Source organism: Amblyraja radiata, chromosome 2, assembly GCF_010909765.2.
Source record: "Amblyraja radiata isolate CabotCenter1 chromosome 2, sAmbRad1.1.pri, whole genome shotgun sequence".
In the NCBI taxonomy this organism is placed as follows: Eukaryota; Metazoa; Chordata; class Chondrichthyes; order Rajiformes; family Rajidae; genus Amblyraja; species Amblyraja radiata.
This window is the reverse complement of record NC_045957.1, coordinates 70,828,471-70,846,297: the sequence shown is the minus strand read 5'-3', so window position 1 is coordinate 70,846,297 and position 17,827 is coordinate 70,828,471. Positions and strand designations below refer to the sequence as shown.

The window sequence follows — 17,827 nt, the reverse complement described above, 5'->3', positions numbered from 1 at the left end:
GTCAACATTGATGGATGCAATTATCAAAATTCACAAATCTCCATCAAAATATGTATTTCCTCAGAGTATTTGCTTTTGCAATTCTAAAGGACGGAAATTAATAAAACAGTACTTGCAATGCCCTGTTATTTATTATATGGTTAGTATACTCATTGTTGCATATGATTAGGATTAATCTCTAACATTCAAGTGTACATAATGAAAGAGTAAAAAATTAATCATTCTCCAGATACTCCAGGTTTTGACATTAATTTCCTGTCAGCTGTGTTTAAATTGGCATTTGTATTTTAAAGTGCCAAGTGGTTAGCTAGATGACACAAATAGAACGTGGATAAACAGGATTAAAAAAGCAGTTGGCATCTGTTACTTTGAACAGATTCCAACCTTTTCTGGCAATATTTTTACAACTCTGTGTACCATTTTTAGACTTGGGTGAAAGATTTGAAATAGGAGTGATCTGATTGAAATGTACTAAATTCTCAATATGCTTAACAGCATTACAGAGTTGATGTTTCCCTGTCTTGGGTGGCCAGAATTGGGGGATTATCTCCACAACAAAAGGGAGAAATTGTAGTAATGAATCTTTGAAATTCTCTGTCCAACGACAATTTTTTTTAAATGGAAACATACCAAACCAGGATAAACTGCAGAATCTAAGGTTACTCTCCTCAAAGCAGACATTTGAAATGGAATTTGATAAAGCTGTGCAAAATCTTAAATGGAGCAAAATGAGAGAAACTACAAATTAGCCGATTGTCTGGGATAGGGCACAGATTTTACTGATTAACCGAAGATTCAGATGACTAAAAAAATCCATTTTGTGAATCTTCTGGACTGTTCTACCTTAAAGTATACTGGATGCAGCGGAGGGCCATTTGCCCTAGTGAGGCTTTGCCAATTTGTAGAATATATTCTCTGAAGAAGGGTCTCGACCCGAAATATCACCCATTCCTTCTCTCCGGAGATGCTGCCTATCCCGCTGAGTCACTCTAGCTTTTTGTGTCTATTCTCTCTCCAACTGTTACTCTTTCCTGGTAAACCAGTACTCTTCCTGATCCCAGATCTGCAATTCACCTGGATTTGGATCCATTTTAGTGCTGATTCGCATTATTTCCATTGCTCTAAAACTGACTTCCCTCCCTCTCGGCAAAACCCAGACAAAATGTAATGCGTTGTTAAATCTGGATTAGATCTGCATTCACCTACCTCTGCTTCTTACTACTGCAATGGGCTCTTGGTTCATTGCTTTTCTAAGTAAATTATTAATTTCATTTAACCTCAGCATTATGTGACTAAGCTATCTAGATAATGGCCATATGGTTGATGCTAATTGGAGAAAAGGTAACTGGAATTGGACTGCAGAAATTTGAGATCTAAAGATGGATATCAAAATTGTGGAAAGCCTCTTGAGGTATGCAAACATGAGAATTTTAAGTTTCATTAGAGATTATAAAGGCAATTTATACTTTGTTGGATTGTTTGAAAATATTGGAATTCCACTGTTAACAGATGTTTGAAACACTCAACTTGTAATTCATTTTTATTTGATTTATTCAATAGCTTTCGTTTAAATACAAATTTAAATGGCAAAATGTCAAGAGTATGTGAACATAGTGGTTGTCACCGGGCTCTTAATCTCAAGGCCTAACTAAAGGCCAGCACAATAGCTGGGGATTTTAAATTCAGTAAATCTGCAATTAGGAAACCAATATCATTCATGGTGGCCTACAATTGTGTTTCAGGGAACAAAATATATCATCAGTAGCTTGTCTAGCCTATGAGACACATGACCCACAACAATGTTAAGTAGCCACAGTTTAAAGGCAGATGGGGATGGACTATCAAGTCTGGCCCTGCCTCAGTGAATGAATGCTTTTTTTTTTAGTCCCAAAAGAATTTGAGGGAAGATTGTCAGCAAGAGGTACACCCTGTTGAATAAATGCATATGTAAATCTTCTGATAGATGCTGGAATTTTTTCACGCTGGCTTTATGGTAAGTGGATTCTTAATTTTCTTGTCATTAAAATAGACATACCTCGCATTGATAGCATTCCACATGGTAATCCTTATCCATGGAAACAACACGAATCGTTTCATCAGAGCCCTATAAATATAATAAAAAAAGGTGTTACATAGGAAGCCTTATATCCTCTCCATTTTCCCTTCGAGATCATTTATATTGTTTAGTGTTTAGGTCTACAAAGGCATTTGTATAGCAAGTTGGGATGTTTTATAGCATTCTCACATTTTTGGAAACAGTCACAATTTCGATGGGGGTAAAGCACAGTCAATTTACACGCAAAGTGTAATTGGGAAATGTGTTGGCTAAGGGAAATGTGTTGGCTAACACATTAAGGGCAACTGTTTTTTCTTTCCACAGACTAGTCCATCTGGAAGGATAGACGTATGCTTTATTTTGCAAATTACTGGACAATACCCCACCTCTCAGGTAGTAGAGACATTTCTGTTCAGATCACTGAGTAGGACCTGAGCCTTCTGACCCAGAGTGCTACCCACAAAGTCACAGATACCTTGATGAGATTGATTGATTCTTGATTAGTAAAGGTATCAGGGGTTATGGGGAGAAGCCAGGAGAATGGAGTTGAGAGGGAAAGATAGATCCACCATGATTGAATGGGGGAGTAGACTTGATGGGCCAAATGGCCTAATTCTGCTCCTAGAACTTATGAAATATTCAAGATCAATTTACACAGGTCATGAGCCCTTTCATAGATCTGGTCACCATCAGGGGACACTGGATAGAATTTTGTTTCTATAGCTCTGTTTCCAAGACCGACAAACTTGGCAATGAGCATGGATCAAACAAACGGCCTCCCATGGGGCATCAGATTTTAGAACAAAACAGACAGTTGTGGGAAATATTCACTGATGCTACATGCATCAAGTAAAATAGTTCTTACTCATTTTTCATAGATGTTCCCTGATCTGCTGAGTGTTTCCATCATTTTTTGTTTTCAGTTTTTCAGTAATAGCATTTTCTCTCCCTCCACGCTTTCCCCCATTTCTATCACAAATTCTTAATCTTGGCTGTGGTTTTATTTTATTCATTCAACGGTTGTGCATTTACGGTCAGCATTTACAGCCCATTCTTCAATGCCCTTGTGGCTTGCTGCAACATTTTAAGAACCAACCATATTCTTTTGGGTCGGGAGTCACGCACGGTCCAGACACTGGGGAAGTACAGTTTCCGAGATGTCATTAATAAACCAAACGCATTTCAAGACGATTTGGTTGTTTCATGATCACTTACCATTAATAACTTATTCAGATCTAAATAATTTAACGAGCAATTAAACTGTGGAGGGAATTGAATTCATTCAAATGGGTGGCTTATTCAGTGATTTAACCAGAATGTACACATATCCTTTATGTTAAAGCTAGAAGTGTCACCATCAGTGTTGGGAAAGATTGAGATCGCAGAACAAAAATACATATCATTTTCAGAAATGTGTCAGTCAAGCCCCTTTCACTGGCCTTCCAAGTGACAAAATATATTATTTGTTATTATCAATGTTAATATCAACATTATTCCCTTATCATGTATCTGTACACTGTGAATGACTCGATTGTAATCATGTATATCTTTCCGCTGACTAGTTAGCACACAAAAGCGTTTCACTGTACTTCTGTACACGTGACAATAAACTAAAGGCTGTGCAGCAAGGCCAGAAGGTTGTCTTCTGTTGAGAAGGAGCCACCTCATTTCTAGGATGGCATGGGCAGAACAAATCAGTAGAATGTGCATAATTGTGCTCCATGGTCAAGTTTAGCATTGTGCTTGTCAGTGCAAAAATACTGACCTCTGCTGGAAGAATAGCTTGGCCACATGCCGCACACTTTGGAGCCAAAACTCTGAAAGAGATAGAATGCATCACTTGGCACACATGTACACACAATTCTGATGTTTATCACCACTGGATGCATCTCACATCCCACATTACGTCAGACCTATGGTGTGTTTCAAATGGTGCAGATTTTTAAGATTAATTTTTATAGCAGATTAAAAAGTTTAGTTTAGAGACACTGCATGGAAACAGACAATTTGGCTCACCACATCCATATAACGCATTGATCACCTGTTCACACTAGCCTCACGCCATTCTACTTTCTCATCCACTCCACACACATTAAGATGTCTGGCAATTGGAGCTTAATGCATATAAATGTAAGGGTGTTGCACTTTGGGAGTGATGCCCAGGGTTGGACCTTCACAAAGCTCTGGGGAGTGTTGTGGAGCAAAGGGATTTAGGAGTACAGATGCATAGTTCCCTGAATGTGGCAACACAGGTAGATAGGGTAGTTACAGTTGTATTAGTAGTGAGGCTGCATTCAGAGTATTGTATTCAGTTTTGGTTACTCTGCTAGAGGAAATATGTCATTAACCTGGAAAGAGTGCAGTGAAGATATCGATGGTTCTTTATTATCACATGTACATACATAGAGAAATTCTTTTTTTGTATACAGTTCAGTAAAGTATCGCAATACCCAAGCATAATCCCCGATTAGTACAGAGGACAGCAGTAGTCCACTGAGATACATGCAAGAGCAGACAGATTTTGGCGCCATTACCAAAGTTTGTAACGGCCCCCGATCCAGGAGAGTCCCAGGATGCTGCAGGACCTCCAGCCATGGTCCTCAGATGTCCCTCTCCTCATGCGGCCAACTTCAGACTTTGTGCCCCAGGGGCGCCTCCCGCACCCGACCTTGAGGGCGTGGAAGGCAAGGCCCCAGTTCTCTATCTTACCAGCCCTTGCTCTTGCATCCACCATCGCCAGCTCCCTCCATCCTCCTCAGCGGTTCTCGAGGGACGAGCAGGAGCCAGCCTGCCAAGTGTAGTTTCAATCCGCACGGTCTGCAGTTTCTCCTGCAGCTGATTGTGAAGTTCCTCAATGGTTTTTGCATTGCTCCGCTTCCTCTGGCAGGCAGGTTTGCGAGGGCTACACGTGTGGGTTTAAACTAAATAGTGGGGGGGAGGGATTGACAAATTGGGAGTATAAAGATGGAGTTAAAGGGGAAGTGAGGACAGGAAAAGTTACAAAAGACTCCCGAATTAATGGGAAGGAAAGTTCGAGAAGAGATGAGAGAGTAAGGTCAGGGACAATTGCGAGCGGTGTGAGAGGGGAGGTTAATACCAAAGTCAAAGTGTTGTATATGAATGCGCGAATATGAAATAAAGTGGACGAGCTTGAGGCTCAGTTAGAAATTGGCTAGTATGATGTTGTGGGAATTACAGAGACATGGCTGCAAGAGGACTAGGGCTGGGAACTGAATATTCAAGGGTATACCTATCGAAAAGACAGACAGGTGGGCAGAGGGGATGGGGTAGCTCTGTTGGAGAGGAATTACATTCAGTCCCTTGCAAGGGGTGACAGTGAAACAGGAGATGTGGAGTCAGTATGGATAGAACTAAGGAATTATAAGAGTAAAAAGACCCTAATGGGACTTATCTACAGGCCCCCAAACAGTAGCCTGGATATAGGGTGCAAGTTGAATCAATACAATACAATACCGTTTATTGTCATTTGAACCTCAAATGAAGTTCAAACGAAATTTGGCTTCTGCAGTCATACAACAAGAAAAAAACCCAAGACACACAATTAACACAAACATCCATCATAGTGAATCCCCTCCTCATTGTGATGGAAGGCAAAGTCATGGTCTCTCCCCTGTTTTCCATTATTTTCCCGATGTTAAAGCCCCTGGCGGGCAATGGCAAGTCCCGCAGCCGTTAAGGCCGCAGCGGGCCATGTAAGGCAATGTTCCGGGTCTTGACGTTGGAGCCCCCGTCGGGCGATGACAAGTCCCGCGGCCGTTAAAGCCGCGCCAGGCGATGTAAGGCCCCGCTACGGGTCGTTTTCAACCCCGCAATTCGGGTGGGGGAAGTTGCCTTTGCGGGAGCTCCGAAAAGTGGTCTCCCACCAGGGACCCGCGAGCTCTTGATGTCACTGTCCACCGGGCCTGCGGCTGGAGCCTCCGAAGCTCCGAAGTCGGGTCGCAGCCGCGCGCCACCACAGCTCTCCATGCTCCGAAGCCGGCCAGCTCCACGATGGTGAGTCCGCAGGCTCCAGAACTGAAGCCCCCAGGTCGTTCCGGTTGGAGGCTGCTCCACGGTGCTAGGCCCCAACGACAACGGAGACCGGACAGGGAAAAGGTTGGGTCCCCCGTACAGGGAAGAGATTTAAAAGTCCCCCCTGCCCCCACATATATACACAGCTAAAAACAATATATAAACTACAACCAAACTACACACGCAACAGGGCAAAAAAAACAAAAAAACAGAGGGACTGTAGAGGCCATTTCCCGCGAGGCGCCGCCATCTTAACCCGGTTAAAATTGGCATGTCGTAAAGGTAATGCTACGTTTGTTATGGAAGATGTCAACATGCAGGTCGACTGGGAAAATCAGGTTGGTCCTGGACCCCAAGTAAGGGAGTTTGTGTATTGGCTCCGTGATGGATTCTTAGAGCAGCTTGTACTGGAGCCTACCAGGGAGAAGGCAATTCTGGATTTAGTGTTGTGTAATGAAACGGATTTAATAAGGGAACTTGAGGTTAAGGAGCCATTAGGTGGTAGTGACCATAATATGGTAAGTTTTAATCTACAATTTGAGAGAAGGGTAAATCGGAGGTGTCAGTATTACAGTTGAACAAAGGGGACTATGGAGCCATGAGGGAGGAGCTGGCCAAAGTTGACTGGAAAGATACCCTAGCAGGGATGACAGTGGAACAACAATGGCAGGTATTTCTGGGAATAATACAGAAGGTGCAGGATCAGTTCATTCCAAAGAGGAAGAAAGATACCATGGGGAGTAAGGGGCGACCGTGGCTGACAAGGGATGTCAGGGACAGTATAAAAACGTAGCAAAGATGAGCGGGAAGCAAGAGGATTGGGTAATGTTTAAATAGCAACAGAAGATAACTAAAAAGTCAATATGGGGAGAAAAGATGAGGCACGAAGGTAAGCTAGCCAATAATATAAAGGAGGATAGTAAAAGCTTCTTTAGGTATGTGAAGTTGAAAAAAAAAGTTAAGACCAAAGTTGGACCCTTGAATACTGGAAAAGGTGAATTTATTATGTGGAACAAGGAAATAGCAGACGAGTTGAATAGGTAGACAAAAATGCTGGAGAAACTCAGCGGGTGAGGCAGCATCTGTGGAGCGAAGGAAATAGGCAACGTTTCGGGTCGAAACCCTTCTTCAGACTGATGTGAGGGTGGGGTGGGGGCAGGAGGGAGAAAGGAAGAGGTGGGGCGTGTTCGGAGGTGTTCGGCGAAGCGATCACCAAGCCTATGCTTGGTCCCACTGATGTGGAGCAGTTGACATCTAGAGCAGCGGATGTAATAGATGAGATTGGAGCCGAAAACCTCCACTCGGTTCACAATAACCAACCTGATCTCCTGGTGGCTCAGCACTTCAACTCCCCCTCCCATTCCGAATCCGACCTTTCTGTCCTGGACCTCCTCCATGGCCAGAGTGAAGCCCAACGTAAATTGGAGGAGTAGCACCTCATATTTCACTTGGGCAGTTTGCACCCGAGCGGTATGAACATTGACTTCTCTAATTTCAGGTAGTCCTTACTTTGTCCTCCCCCTCTCAGCTCTCCCTCAGCCCTCTGGTCCCACCTGTTCCTTTCTTCCTCCTGCCCTCCCCCTCCCTCACATCAGTCTGAAGAAGTGTTTCGACCCGAACCTCACCTACTGAGTTTCTCCAGCATTTTTGTTTACCTTCGATTTTCAAGCATCTGCAGTTCCTTCTTAAACAATGAGTTGAACAGATACTTTGGATCCGTCTTCACTAAGGAGGACACAAACAATCTTCCTGATGTACTAGTGGCCAGAGAATCTGGGGTGTCAGAGTAACTGAAGGAAATCCACATTAGGCAGGAAATGGTGTTGGGTAGAATGATGGGACTGAAGGATGATAAATCCCCAGGGCCTGATGGTCTGCATCCCAGGGTACTTAAGGAAGTGGCTCTTGAAATCGTGGACACATTGGTGATTATTTTCCAATGTTCTATAGATTCAGGATCAGTTCCTGTGGTTTGTAGAGTAACTAATGTTATCCCACTTTTTAAGAAAGGCAGAAGAGAGAAAACTGAATTATAGACCAGTTAGCCTGACATCAGTGGTGGGAAAGATGCTGGATTCAATCATAAAAGATGAAATAGCGGCACATTTGGATAGCAGTAACAGGATCGGTCCGAGTCAGCATGGATTTACGAAGGGGAAATCATGCTTGACTAATCTTCTGGAATTTTTTGAGGATGTAACTAGGAAAATGGACAAGGGCGAGCCAGTGGATGTAGTGTACCTGGACTTTCAGAAAGCATTTGATAAAGTCCCACACTGGAGATTAGTGGGCAACATTAGGGCACATGGTATTGGGGGTAGAGTACTGACATGGATAGAAAATTGGTTGGCAGACAGGAAGCAAAGAGTAGGAATTAACAGGTCCCTTTCAGAATGAAAGGCAGTGACTAGTAGGGTACTGCAAGATTCAGTGCTGGGACCGCAGCTATTTACAATATACATCAATGATTTAGATGAAGGGATTCAAAGTAACATTAGCAAATTTGCAGATGACACAAAGGTGGGTGGCAGTGTGAACTGTGAGGAGGATGCTATGAGAATGCAGGGTGACTTGGACAGGTTGGGTGAGTGGGCAGATGCAGTTTAATGTGGATAAATGTGAGGTTATCCACTTTGTAAGCAAAAACAGTAAGGCAGATTATTATCTAAATGGTGTCAAGTTGGGAAAAGGGGAAGTACAACGGGATCTGGGGGTCCTTGTTAATCAGACAATGAAAGTAAACATGCAGGTACAGCAGGCAGTAAAGAAAGCAAATGGCATGTTGGGTTTCAAAACAAGAGGAGTTGAGTATGGGAGCAAAGAGGTCCTTCTGCAGTTGTACAGGGCCCTAGTGAGACCACACTTGGAGTATTGTGTGCAGTTTTGGTCCCCTAATTTGAGGAAGGACATTCTTGCTATTGAGGGGGTGCAGCTTAGGTTTACAAGGTTAATTCCCGGGATGGAGGGACTGTCGTATGCTGAGAGAATGGAGAGGCTGGGCTTGTATCCTCTGGAATTTAGAAGGGTGAGAGGATATCTTATTGAAACATATATGATTATAAAGGGTTTGGACACGCTAGAGGCAGGAAACATGTTCCTGATGTTGGGGGAGTCCAGAACAAAGGGCCACTGTTTAAGAATAAGGGGTAAGCCATTTAGAACTGAGATGAGGAAACACTTTTTCACACAGTGAGTTGTGAGTCTGTGGAATTGTCTGCCTCAGAGGGCGATGGAGGCCGGTTCTCTGGATACTTTCAGGAGAGAGCTAGATAGGGCTCTTAAAGATAGGGATATGGGGATATGGGGAGAAGGCAGGAACGGAGTACTGATTAGGGATGATCAGCCATGATCAAATTGAATGGCGGTGCTGGCTCGAAGGGCTGAATGGCCTACTCCTGCACCTATTGTCTATTGTCTCTTGCGTCAGCTGTAATTTTATGGTTAGCTCTTTCGAGCATTCTGTTTGCTGCTCAAGCTGTTGGGATGCGGTAGAGAGATCTTTATATAGCATCTCCATCTGAACATTACAAGAATGTTTCTTTTTTTCCCCCCACAGCCTCTCATCTCCACATCTTCTTACTCCTTGCTTTCAGTCATAGCTTTATTTTCCTCTTTAACAGCCAAGCAGCACTGTTCTTCAAATTGATGTTCTCTCGTTCTGGAGTCAAAGCAGAAACATTCTCAGATTTCTGAGTGCAAGCGCATGTCATTTCTTGTATTTGATTCTTCAGTTCCCCCACCACATCCTGATCAGCAGTGTGCTTCTTCTCCAGATGACAGAGAACCATTGTTGTGTCTGCAGGCTGCGCTCCAAAGTTTCAGCTCCAGCGCCTGCTGCTCAGACTTCAACAAAGACGTTTCTCTCATCAGAAGATTTCTCTCATTCAAAGCCTTCAGAGGCTCACTGGTATTGTTTTTGATGTCTTAAAGTTGTGAAGCAAGCTTTTGGTTTTGTTCTTTTTCAACTTCGGGAGGCTCTATCGGTGAACTAACTTCAGACTTCAGTGTTTCCGTTTCCTCCTTCATCTGTTCCAGGTTTTCAGGCAGTTGGTCAGTTTCCTACTCTCCAAATCTCAGCCTCCAGGAGGTTGTCACTGGTATCTTTATTCACAAGTGCCGGGTACATGGAATGAGCTGTATACGATGATAGTTGAGACAGGTACTAAAAGACATTTGAAGAGGGACATGGATAGGAAAGGTTAGAGGGGATATGTGCCAAATGCAGCAGGTGGAACTAATGCAGAAGGGGCGTTTTAGTCAGATGGATAAGTTGAGCCGAAGGGCTTGTTTCTGTGCTGTACGACACTAAGACTATTAGTCCATAACTTCCTGAAAGTGGCAACACAACTGGACAGAGTGATAAAGGCAGCATGTGGTATGCTTCCCTACATTGGTCGAGGCATTGAGTAAAAGTCAGGAAGTCATGATGTAGCTTTTTATGACTTTGGTTGGGCTACATTTGGAGTGTTACGTGTAGTTCTGGTTGCCCCATTACAGGAAGAATGTAGAGACTTTGGACATGACATAGAGAAGATTTATTAATATGTTATTTGGGCCCCATACGATTCGGCAGTGTCTTTCCTGCTGATATGGGCTTCAAATTCACCGCAACCGCAACGTTCCAATCGATCGTGTTCCAGAAGCAAGATGATTAAAATGCCCATTTGTCCTTCCTTTCTTCCTTTACAGATACTGCCTGACCCGTTGAGAATTTCAGCATTTTCTGATTTAACTTCACACTTTTTATAACGACAGTGCATCCCAAAACATACATTACAATTGAAATGCTTTTGAGATATACTCACTTCTACAGGGCAGAACACAACATTATTTCTGCTGAATGATAGACCTATGACTGTCAATGTGCCCAATGCAAAAATTCCATTACTGGTTTTCCACACACTTGAATGGAGCCTCTGTTAAAGCACAGATCTGTGCTTAAACCTAGACACATTACCACTGTGATTAATGTCACCCACTGAGACTCACACCAACGAAAAGGCAGCTCAATTTTGAAGTTATGATATTGAAAAATAACCATAAAAATACTTTCCATCTGTGGCAGTTATTCTAATTAGACCCATATGATGGCAGCAAAGTTGCCAACCTGTCGCTCACTCGCTGTCTAACAGTGTTTAAATATCAGTTGTAATCGAACAGCCACTGGCACCAGGAAACAAAATTGAGTGTCACTCATTGTTTCTCAATTTACTTAATTCCAACCAATGTCAAGGAAAAAAAGGGCAAACTTGTTGGCCATCTACACTTATCTGTTTCAATATCAACTGGATGCCGCCATGTTTTACACACTTTCCCATTGATTCTGGATCATTTATCTACAGGCCAACCCCGGGATACGAACAAATTGTTTTAACGTTCGTCATATAGCAATTTGATTGCAGATTGATAAATACAAAGAAATCATTTTAAATTGTAACAATATCTCCACAGGATTGTAATGAAAACCTTCAAAAGCTCATTAATAAAAGTAGAGAGAGAATGGAAACCAGCTCCACCATTCACAGGAACAAACGTACACAAGTTGGACTTTTAAATTTTGTTCATATGCATTGTTGTCCATAAATTGGGCATTGGTAACCTGGAATAGATGAGTGAAAGAAAAAAGACATCCTCATAAGCAATCACTAAGTGATTGATGATCTTACTTATGGTAATCTTTGATGCAGTAAATCTTGTTCTCCGTATCTACAGTGAATGGCACCCCGTCCAGGCACTCATTGCAGATGACACATCGAAAACATCCAGGATGATAAGACTTGCCCAGGGCTTGGAGGATCTAACACAGAAACATGAATGATTGGTAAGGTGCAGGCTGCAGTCACTCCAAGGAGGAAAGAATTATAGAAGTCCTGCAACATGTTACGTCAGAATACAGAGTACAGATCATTTTCAGGTAACTTCAGGTAATACTATTTATGGCATTTTCCAATATAATAATAATCTTAAACAATCAGCCAGTGACATCTGCATCAGAATAAGCTAATTCAATAGAACAGTCAATAGAATTCAATTCAATAGAAAATAGCCATTTTCCTCCCATGACAGATGTTGACGATTGTGTATTTTCATACTTCCCATGACCATGATATTTTGGATTTTGGGAAGTTGCAGAACTTTCTCCCCTTGTCTTTTATTCTCATTCATCACCTCCCTTATCCATTTCCCCCCGCCAAGAGATCAGTTCCAATGAACACACACTGCTCCACTCTCAGCTGCTTCTGAGTGGAGCTGCTGTCCCACAATGATAGCAATGTAGATGTGACTGACCCTGGCTTCTCCGCTATATGCCCAGTTTGCACATTCTTCCTGTGACTACACAGATTTCCCCCGGGTAGGTAAGTTTCCTCACAGATACCATATATACATGCCAGTTCCCAAAGTTCAACAGGTCAATTGGGTAGTAAATAGGCAAGATATAGGCAAGTTGATGGGAATGTGGGATGATTAATATAAGATTAGAGTAGGAATATTTGATGGCCAGCGCAGATTTGATAGGTCGAATGTCATTTCTACAATTCTAAAATTTCCCATGTTATGATAAGACTATATTATCAACCTTAAATGTTAAATGTTGCTCTCCATTGATACTTCCTGACCTGCAGAGTTTACTTCTTTATTTACTTTCTTGTTAGAATTATTTCTGCCTATCTATTTTAAAAGCTGAAAATAATTATCCAGAAATTAATGAAAAATTGTTTAAATTCTTACGTTAAAAATCCTATTTAGTAATAGTTTACTTAGTTTCTGTTTAAACAGATTAAAAACTCCTGGCAAGTAACCTCTACAAGTGCATCCCATGCTCTGATATTTTGGGTTTCAAGACGAGTAAACGATGAAGAGACACAAAGTAGAAGTTCAATAGCTGAGAAATTTGAAGAACATTCCACAGTTAAGAATCGTATATCCGAGAGAATGGGGGACAAAGGGTAGGTAACCACAGTGTCAAGTTTATACAGTGACTTTTCAGAATTAATAGGAATTTCATTTCTAACATATGGTGGTGTAGTAGGGTGGTATAGTTCTACTTCTACTTACCATGTCCATTATAAGGTGGCCACAAGCAAAACACTTGTCGGCAGACTGCTGAAAGCCAGAGTACTGTGGAGAAAGAAAATGGAGTCACCAACTGACATATAACATCCCATATAGAACATAGAACAGAAAACAATACAGCACAGGACTTGCCCTTCAGCCCACAATGTCTGCACCGAACATGATGTCAGGTTAAACTAATTTCTTCTGCCAGCACTGGATCCATATCCTTCCATTAACTGCGTTTCAATGTGCCTATCCAAAAGTTTCTTAAATGCCGTTATTTTATCCACCTCCACCATCACCCCAGGCAGCACGTGACAGGCACCTACCACTGTTTAAAAAAAGCTACACCCCACATCTCGTTTGAACTTTGTCCCTCTCACCTTAATGCCAGTCTTTGACATTCCCATCCTGGGAAATAGGTTCCTATCTATGCCTTTCAATTTTGTGCACTTTACACGATTGCTGCCTTCACACGATTAAGATGACTACAAACTGACAGCATCTTAACTATTCTCAAAATTGACCCGCAAAACTCAGGCAATTATGGGTGGGCCAGGTCAGGGAGGTCCACATCCCAAAATCATGATGGTTAAAACTAAAGCTTTAAAAAACATTTTTTTTAATCAGTTTATATTTCAAGGGGTGGGGATGGATCCTGAGCAGAACTCCAATGAGACAGAGACTGGATTTCCAGTGGTACTGGCAACCTTCAGACATCCCAGCCAAATTCACCAACTGGATAATTGTTGACCTCAGATACAGCGCGCCTTGACAAAAGCACCAAAAGTTGCCTCTTTGAGATTTCAGAAGGAAAGATAAGGAAAAATAATCGAGCACTTAGAACATGGATGGTTGAAGATATGGCGATAGTAATTACATTTTGGGAAAATGGCAGAACTCCAGGTTTTCCCATCAAAACTAAGCTTCCACATCGAAATGCAACTCACCAGAAAATCCTCCTCACAATATACCCTTCCGTTGACAAAGTAGAAAGCTTTACCTCGCAATCTTCTACCTGTAGAAATGTACAAAATTAAAGGATTAGACGTAAAAGTGATGAATGCACTTTTAATGGGTATTTGAAATAAAGCAAAGTTCAGAAAACACACATCAGCAGGACCACTGTTTGAAAGTGAATGTTGGGCAGAGCCCTCCCGATGGCTCGCCTGAAAGCTCGGACGGCAGGACCAGGAACCCGCCCGATGGTTCGTCCAACCACGAACCCACCCGAAGGCTCGGCGGGTAGCAGGACCAGGTGGGAGCTGGAGACATCAGACTCGAGGAGCAAAGGCCGGTCAGGGTGAACCAGAGTAATGCCTTAATCGCCATGCCTCAAGCGCCTTCAAGGTCGGCTGCAGGAGGCGCCCCCGGGACACAAAGATGGCCGGACGAGGAGAGGAGAAGTAGGAAGGAACTACAGATGCTGGTTTAAACCGAAGATACACACAAAATGCTGGAGTAAACATAGCAAGACAGGCCGCATCTCTGGCGAGAAGGCATGGATGATGTTTCAGTTCGAGACCCTTCTTCAGACTGATGAGAAAAGGCTTAGTGGGAACTGCTCCAAATCATTGAGCGTGTGGGCCAATTGGACTTTGGAAATGGCGCCAAAACACGGCGATGCCTGGATGTGTAATATATGCAAAAATAATTTCACTGTGCAGTTGCATATGTGAAAAATAAAGCAGCATCGAACCATTAGTTTGGCAGGAAGTGATCACTTTAGCAGCAACAGCCACATCAAACTGGTGAAAGGACAAGAGGCAGACTGCAAGGAAGACAAAAGTTGTTGCAGTTTGTTTCTCCTCCCACAATCACTGCAGTCAATTTGTGGTTGAGACATGAAAATTATCACACCAAGATCAGTCAGCAAACCACTGATTTCTCATAATAAATTGGCCAACTTTGCATTCTTTCTAGTAACAATTGAAGCTGTTCACCACCATGCATTTGTGAAAAGCACTCTCACTGCTGTGCGGCTTGTGTACAAATTGACTACAGCCATTTGTTGCAGCTTACTGTATGATAACTGCAACACCCACAGTCAGTGTGATTCACTCATTTGGATATAGCTCAATGCTAAAGATAAAGAAACTCCTGGGAAAGAAAATATTAACCTACTGTTTTGGAATTACATCTCTCGGCCTCAAGCTGTTGGTTTCAGTACTGGAGTCAGAACCAGGGTGCACAGAAATAGTCCCTTCACCCCACAGTGGCCCTTTTACCCATCAAGTACCTTTAATCTCATTTTCTAGTACTCAGGTTTGCATTTCAAATGCTCATCAAACTACTTAAATATTATGAAAGCACCTGTCTTCACTATCCCAGCAGTCAGTACATGCCAATATCTCTCTAAATCTGCTACCCCTAAACACAAGCCTGTGCCTTCTGGTTATTGATATCTCTGCCAAGGAAATGTTTCTCACTATCTATCCTATCTCTGCCTCACCATTTTGCATACATCAATTAGGAATTCCATTTTCCAAAGAAAACAAACCCACCCTATCGAGTCTCTCCTTGATGGCCCATGCATCTGGATAAATCTCCTCGGCACCCTCTCTAGTGCAATCACTTCCTTCCTATAATGTGGTGACTAGATCTGTGAGCAGAACTCTCGATGTGGTCTAACGTTTTATATCCATACCATAATATTACATGATGTAAAAGTTCTGCTTTGGTTTTTAACAATAAATGACACCAGTGTGCATGATAAATCTTCAAGCCTGAAGTGCGACCTATTTTAGAATGCACAGCTGGAAAGAACAATTTTGGATCTTTACACTTGATGTAAAGTAGCTCCAACTTGCAGTTTTATTATCACCTTCATCTCTTATTAGCAGTATGCTGGAGACCGAAAAGCCACATTTAGGTGAATGAAGGAAAATGGAAGAACCATTGAACAGAAGACAAGTGCAAATCCATTCTAAAAACCACCTGTAATACCACAAACATTTGTAAAGTGGCCTTTAAATGCAACATTAACAAGAAACATTCACAAAGGAAGAAAACAAATTAAAACAATTAGATACAAGAGACTGCAGTTGCTGACATTTTAAATAAAAAATGACCAGCTGGAGGAACTTGGTGGGTCAGACAGCTAATTTACTTTAGTTTCAAGATACAGCGGGGAAACAGGATGTTTGGCCCATCGAGTCTGCACCAACCAGTAATCCCTGCATACTAACGCTATCCTACACACATTGGGGCCAATTTACAAGCCAATTAGCCTACAAAGCTCAAAGGTACACAAAAATGCTGGAGAAACTCAGCAGGTGCAGCAGCATCTATGAAGCGAAGGAAATAGGCGACCTTTCGGGCCGAAACCCTTCTTCAGGGCCTACAAAACTCTACTGTTGTGGCACCATGCCACACTGAGTGGAGACAAAATAAAGGTCGACTTGATGCAAGGTCTCGACCTGCAACATCAACCATCACTTTACCTGCAGAGTTCCTCCAGTTGCTCATTTTTTTGCTCCAAAAATAATTGGATTCAATGACACCCTGAAAATTAACAGTCCAAACAGGCAGGTACTATAGACGTTATCCAAGGATATCTAGTCCAATATCTAGGAGGTAGAGATTTAATTGGTACTAGTGATAAAGCCGAATTAAGTCAAAAATATAAGAAGACAATAAATTGGTTTCTGGGCTAGCTTACAGCTTATATTTAGTCTCAAATTAGGCTTGCCTCAGGTTGCGGTGTGTGAGATAATAAATACTATAACATTGTCTCCCAAGTGACGAGAGGAAGCAGAGAAGGAGCCATCTTGGGGAACGGCTGCTAACCAGCAGCCGTCCGTTTAATTCACTTTTTTTTGTTGTAGTTTTAGTGAGTCCTTTGCTTTGATTGTGGGAGAGTTAGACTTTTTAATGTGGGGGGTAGGGGGTAACAATATTTCTAGGTCCCTACCTGGTCGGTGAGGCAGCTTTTTCTCCGGGCTGCCCCGTCGACCCGTCCTCGTGGCCTACCAGCGGGCGTGGAGCGCCGTTTCCTGGCGGGGACCGCCCAGCACCTCGGCTTCAGTGGCGGCACAGCGCTGGAGCGCTATCGCGGAGCGGGCGATGCCTTGCCTGGGTCGCCGCGCTGGAGCTCTGATGAGCTGTGACCGCCGAGTTCATCACCTCCGGGCTACGGGTCTGCGGAGCGGAGGGCGCCGACTTCAACATCGGGAGCCTGGGAGCTCCAAACCGGCGCGGCCTTGTCGGCTTCGGAAGCCGCGGTCTCTGGTAAGGAAGCGGCCGTTCCAGGTGGCCCAGCCGCTGAGAGGACTCTCCTGACGCCGGGGCAACAGCACCCGGCCAGAACGGCCAGGAACATCGGGCCTCTGTAGAGGCAATAGCGGAGGCCTCAATAGGCCTGACTTTGGGAGAACTGGGGATGGGGACTGGACATTGTGCCTTCCCCCACAGTGGTAACCATTGCGGGGGGATGATTTTTTTGTGTGTAAGTGAATATTTTAGTTTGTGTCCAAGATGGCTGTCGGAAGGGAGAGTGTACGCTGGCGCGGTTTAGCTGCCGCTGCTCTCTCTTCACATTGTGTTTTTGATTTTTTGTCTTTGGATCGAATTCTGTCTTTAATTTGTGTATTGGTGATGTCTTTATTATTTATTTTTCTCCGATTATATGTTTTTTTACTCTTGTTAATTTCTGTAAGGTGTCCTTGAGACTTTGAAAGGCGC

The 17,827-nt window shown here is 43.0% G+C and overlaps 1 protein-coding gene across 4 annotated transcripts in view; it reads right to left on the bottom strand.

Annotated features, from left to right (window-relative positions):
• The window catches only part of limd1 (LIM domain containing 1), an 86,804-nt gene that overhangs the window by 2,762 nt on the left and 66,215 nt on the right, over window positions 1–17,827 (bottom strand). For all 4 annotated transcript variants that reach the window (XM_033048587.1, XM_033048573.1, XM_033048588.1 and 1 more), the window contains 5 exons: window positions 14,095–14,162; window positions 13,145–13,207; window positions 11,755–11,885; window positions 3,822–3,873; window positions 2,036–2,104 (listed from right to left, as the gene is read on the bottom strand). In XM_033048587.1, coding sequence (XP_032904478.1) covers window positions 2,036–2,104; window positions 3,822–3,873; window positions 11,755–11,885; window positions 13,145–13,207; window positions 14,095–14,162 — 383 coding nt within the window. The remainder of the gene's footprint in view (window positions 1–2,035; window positions 2,105–3,821; window positions 3,874–11,754; window positions 11,886–13,144; window positions 13,208–14,094; window positions 14,163–17,827) is intronic.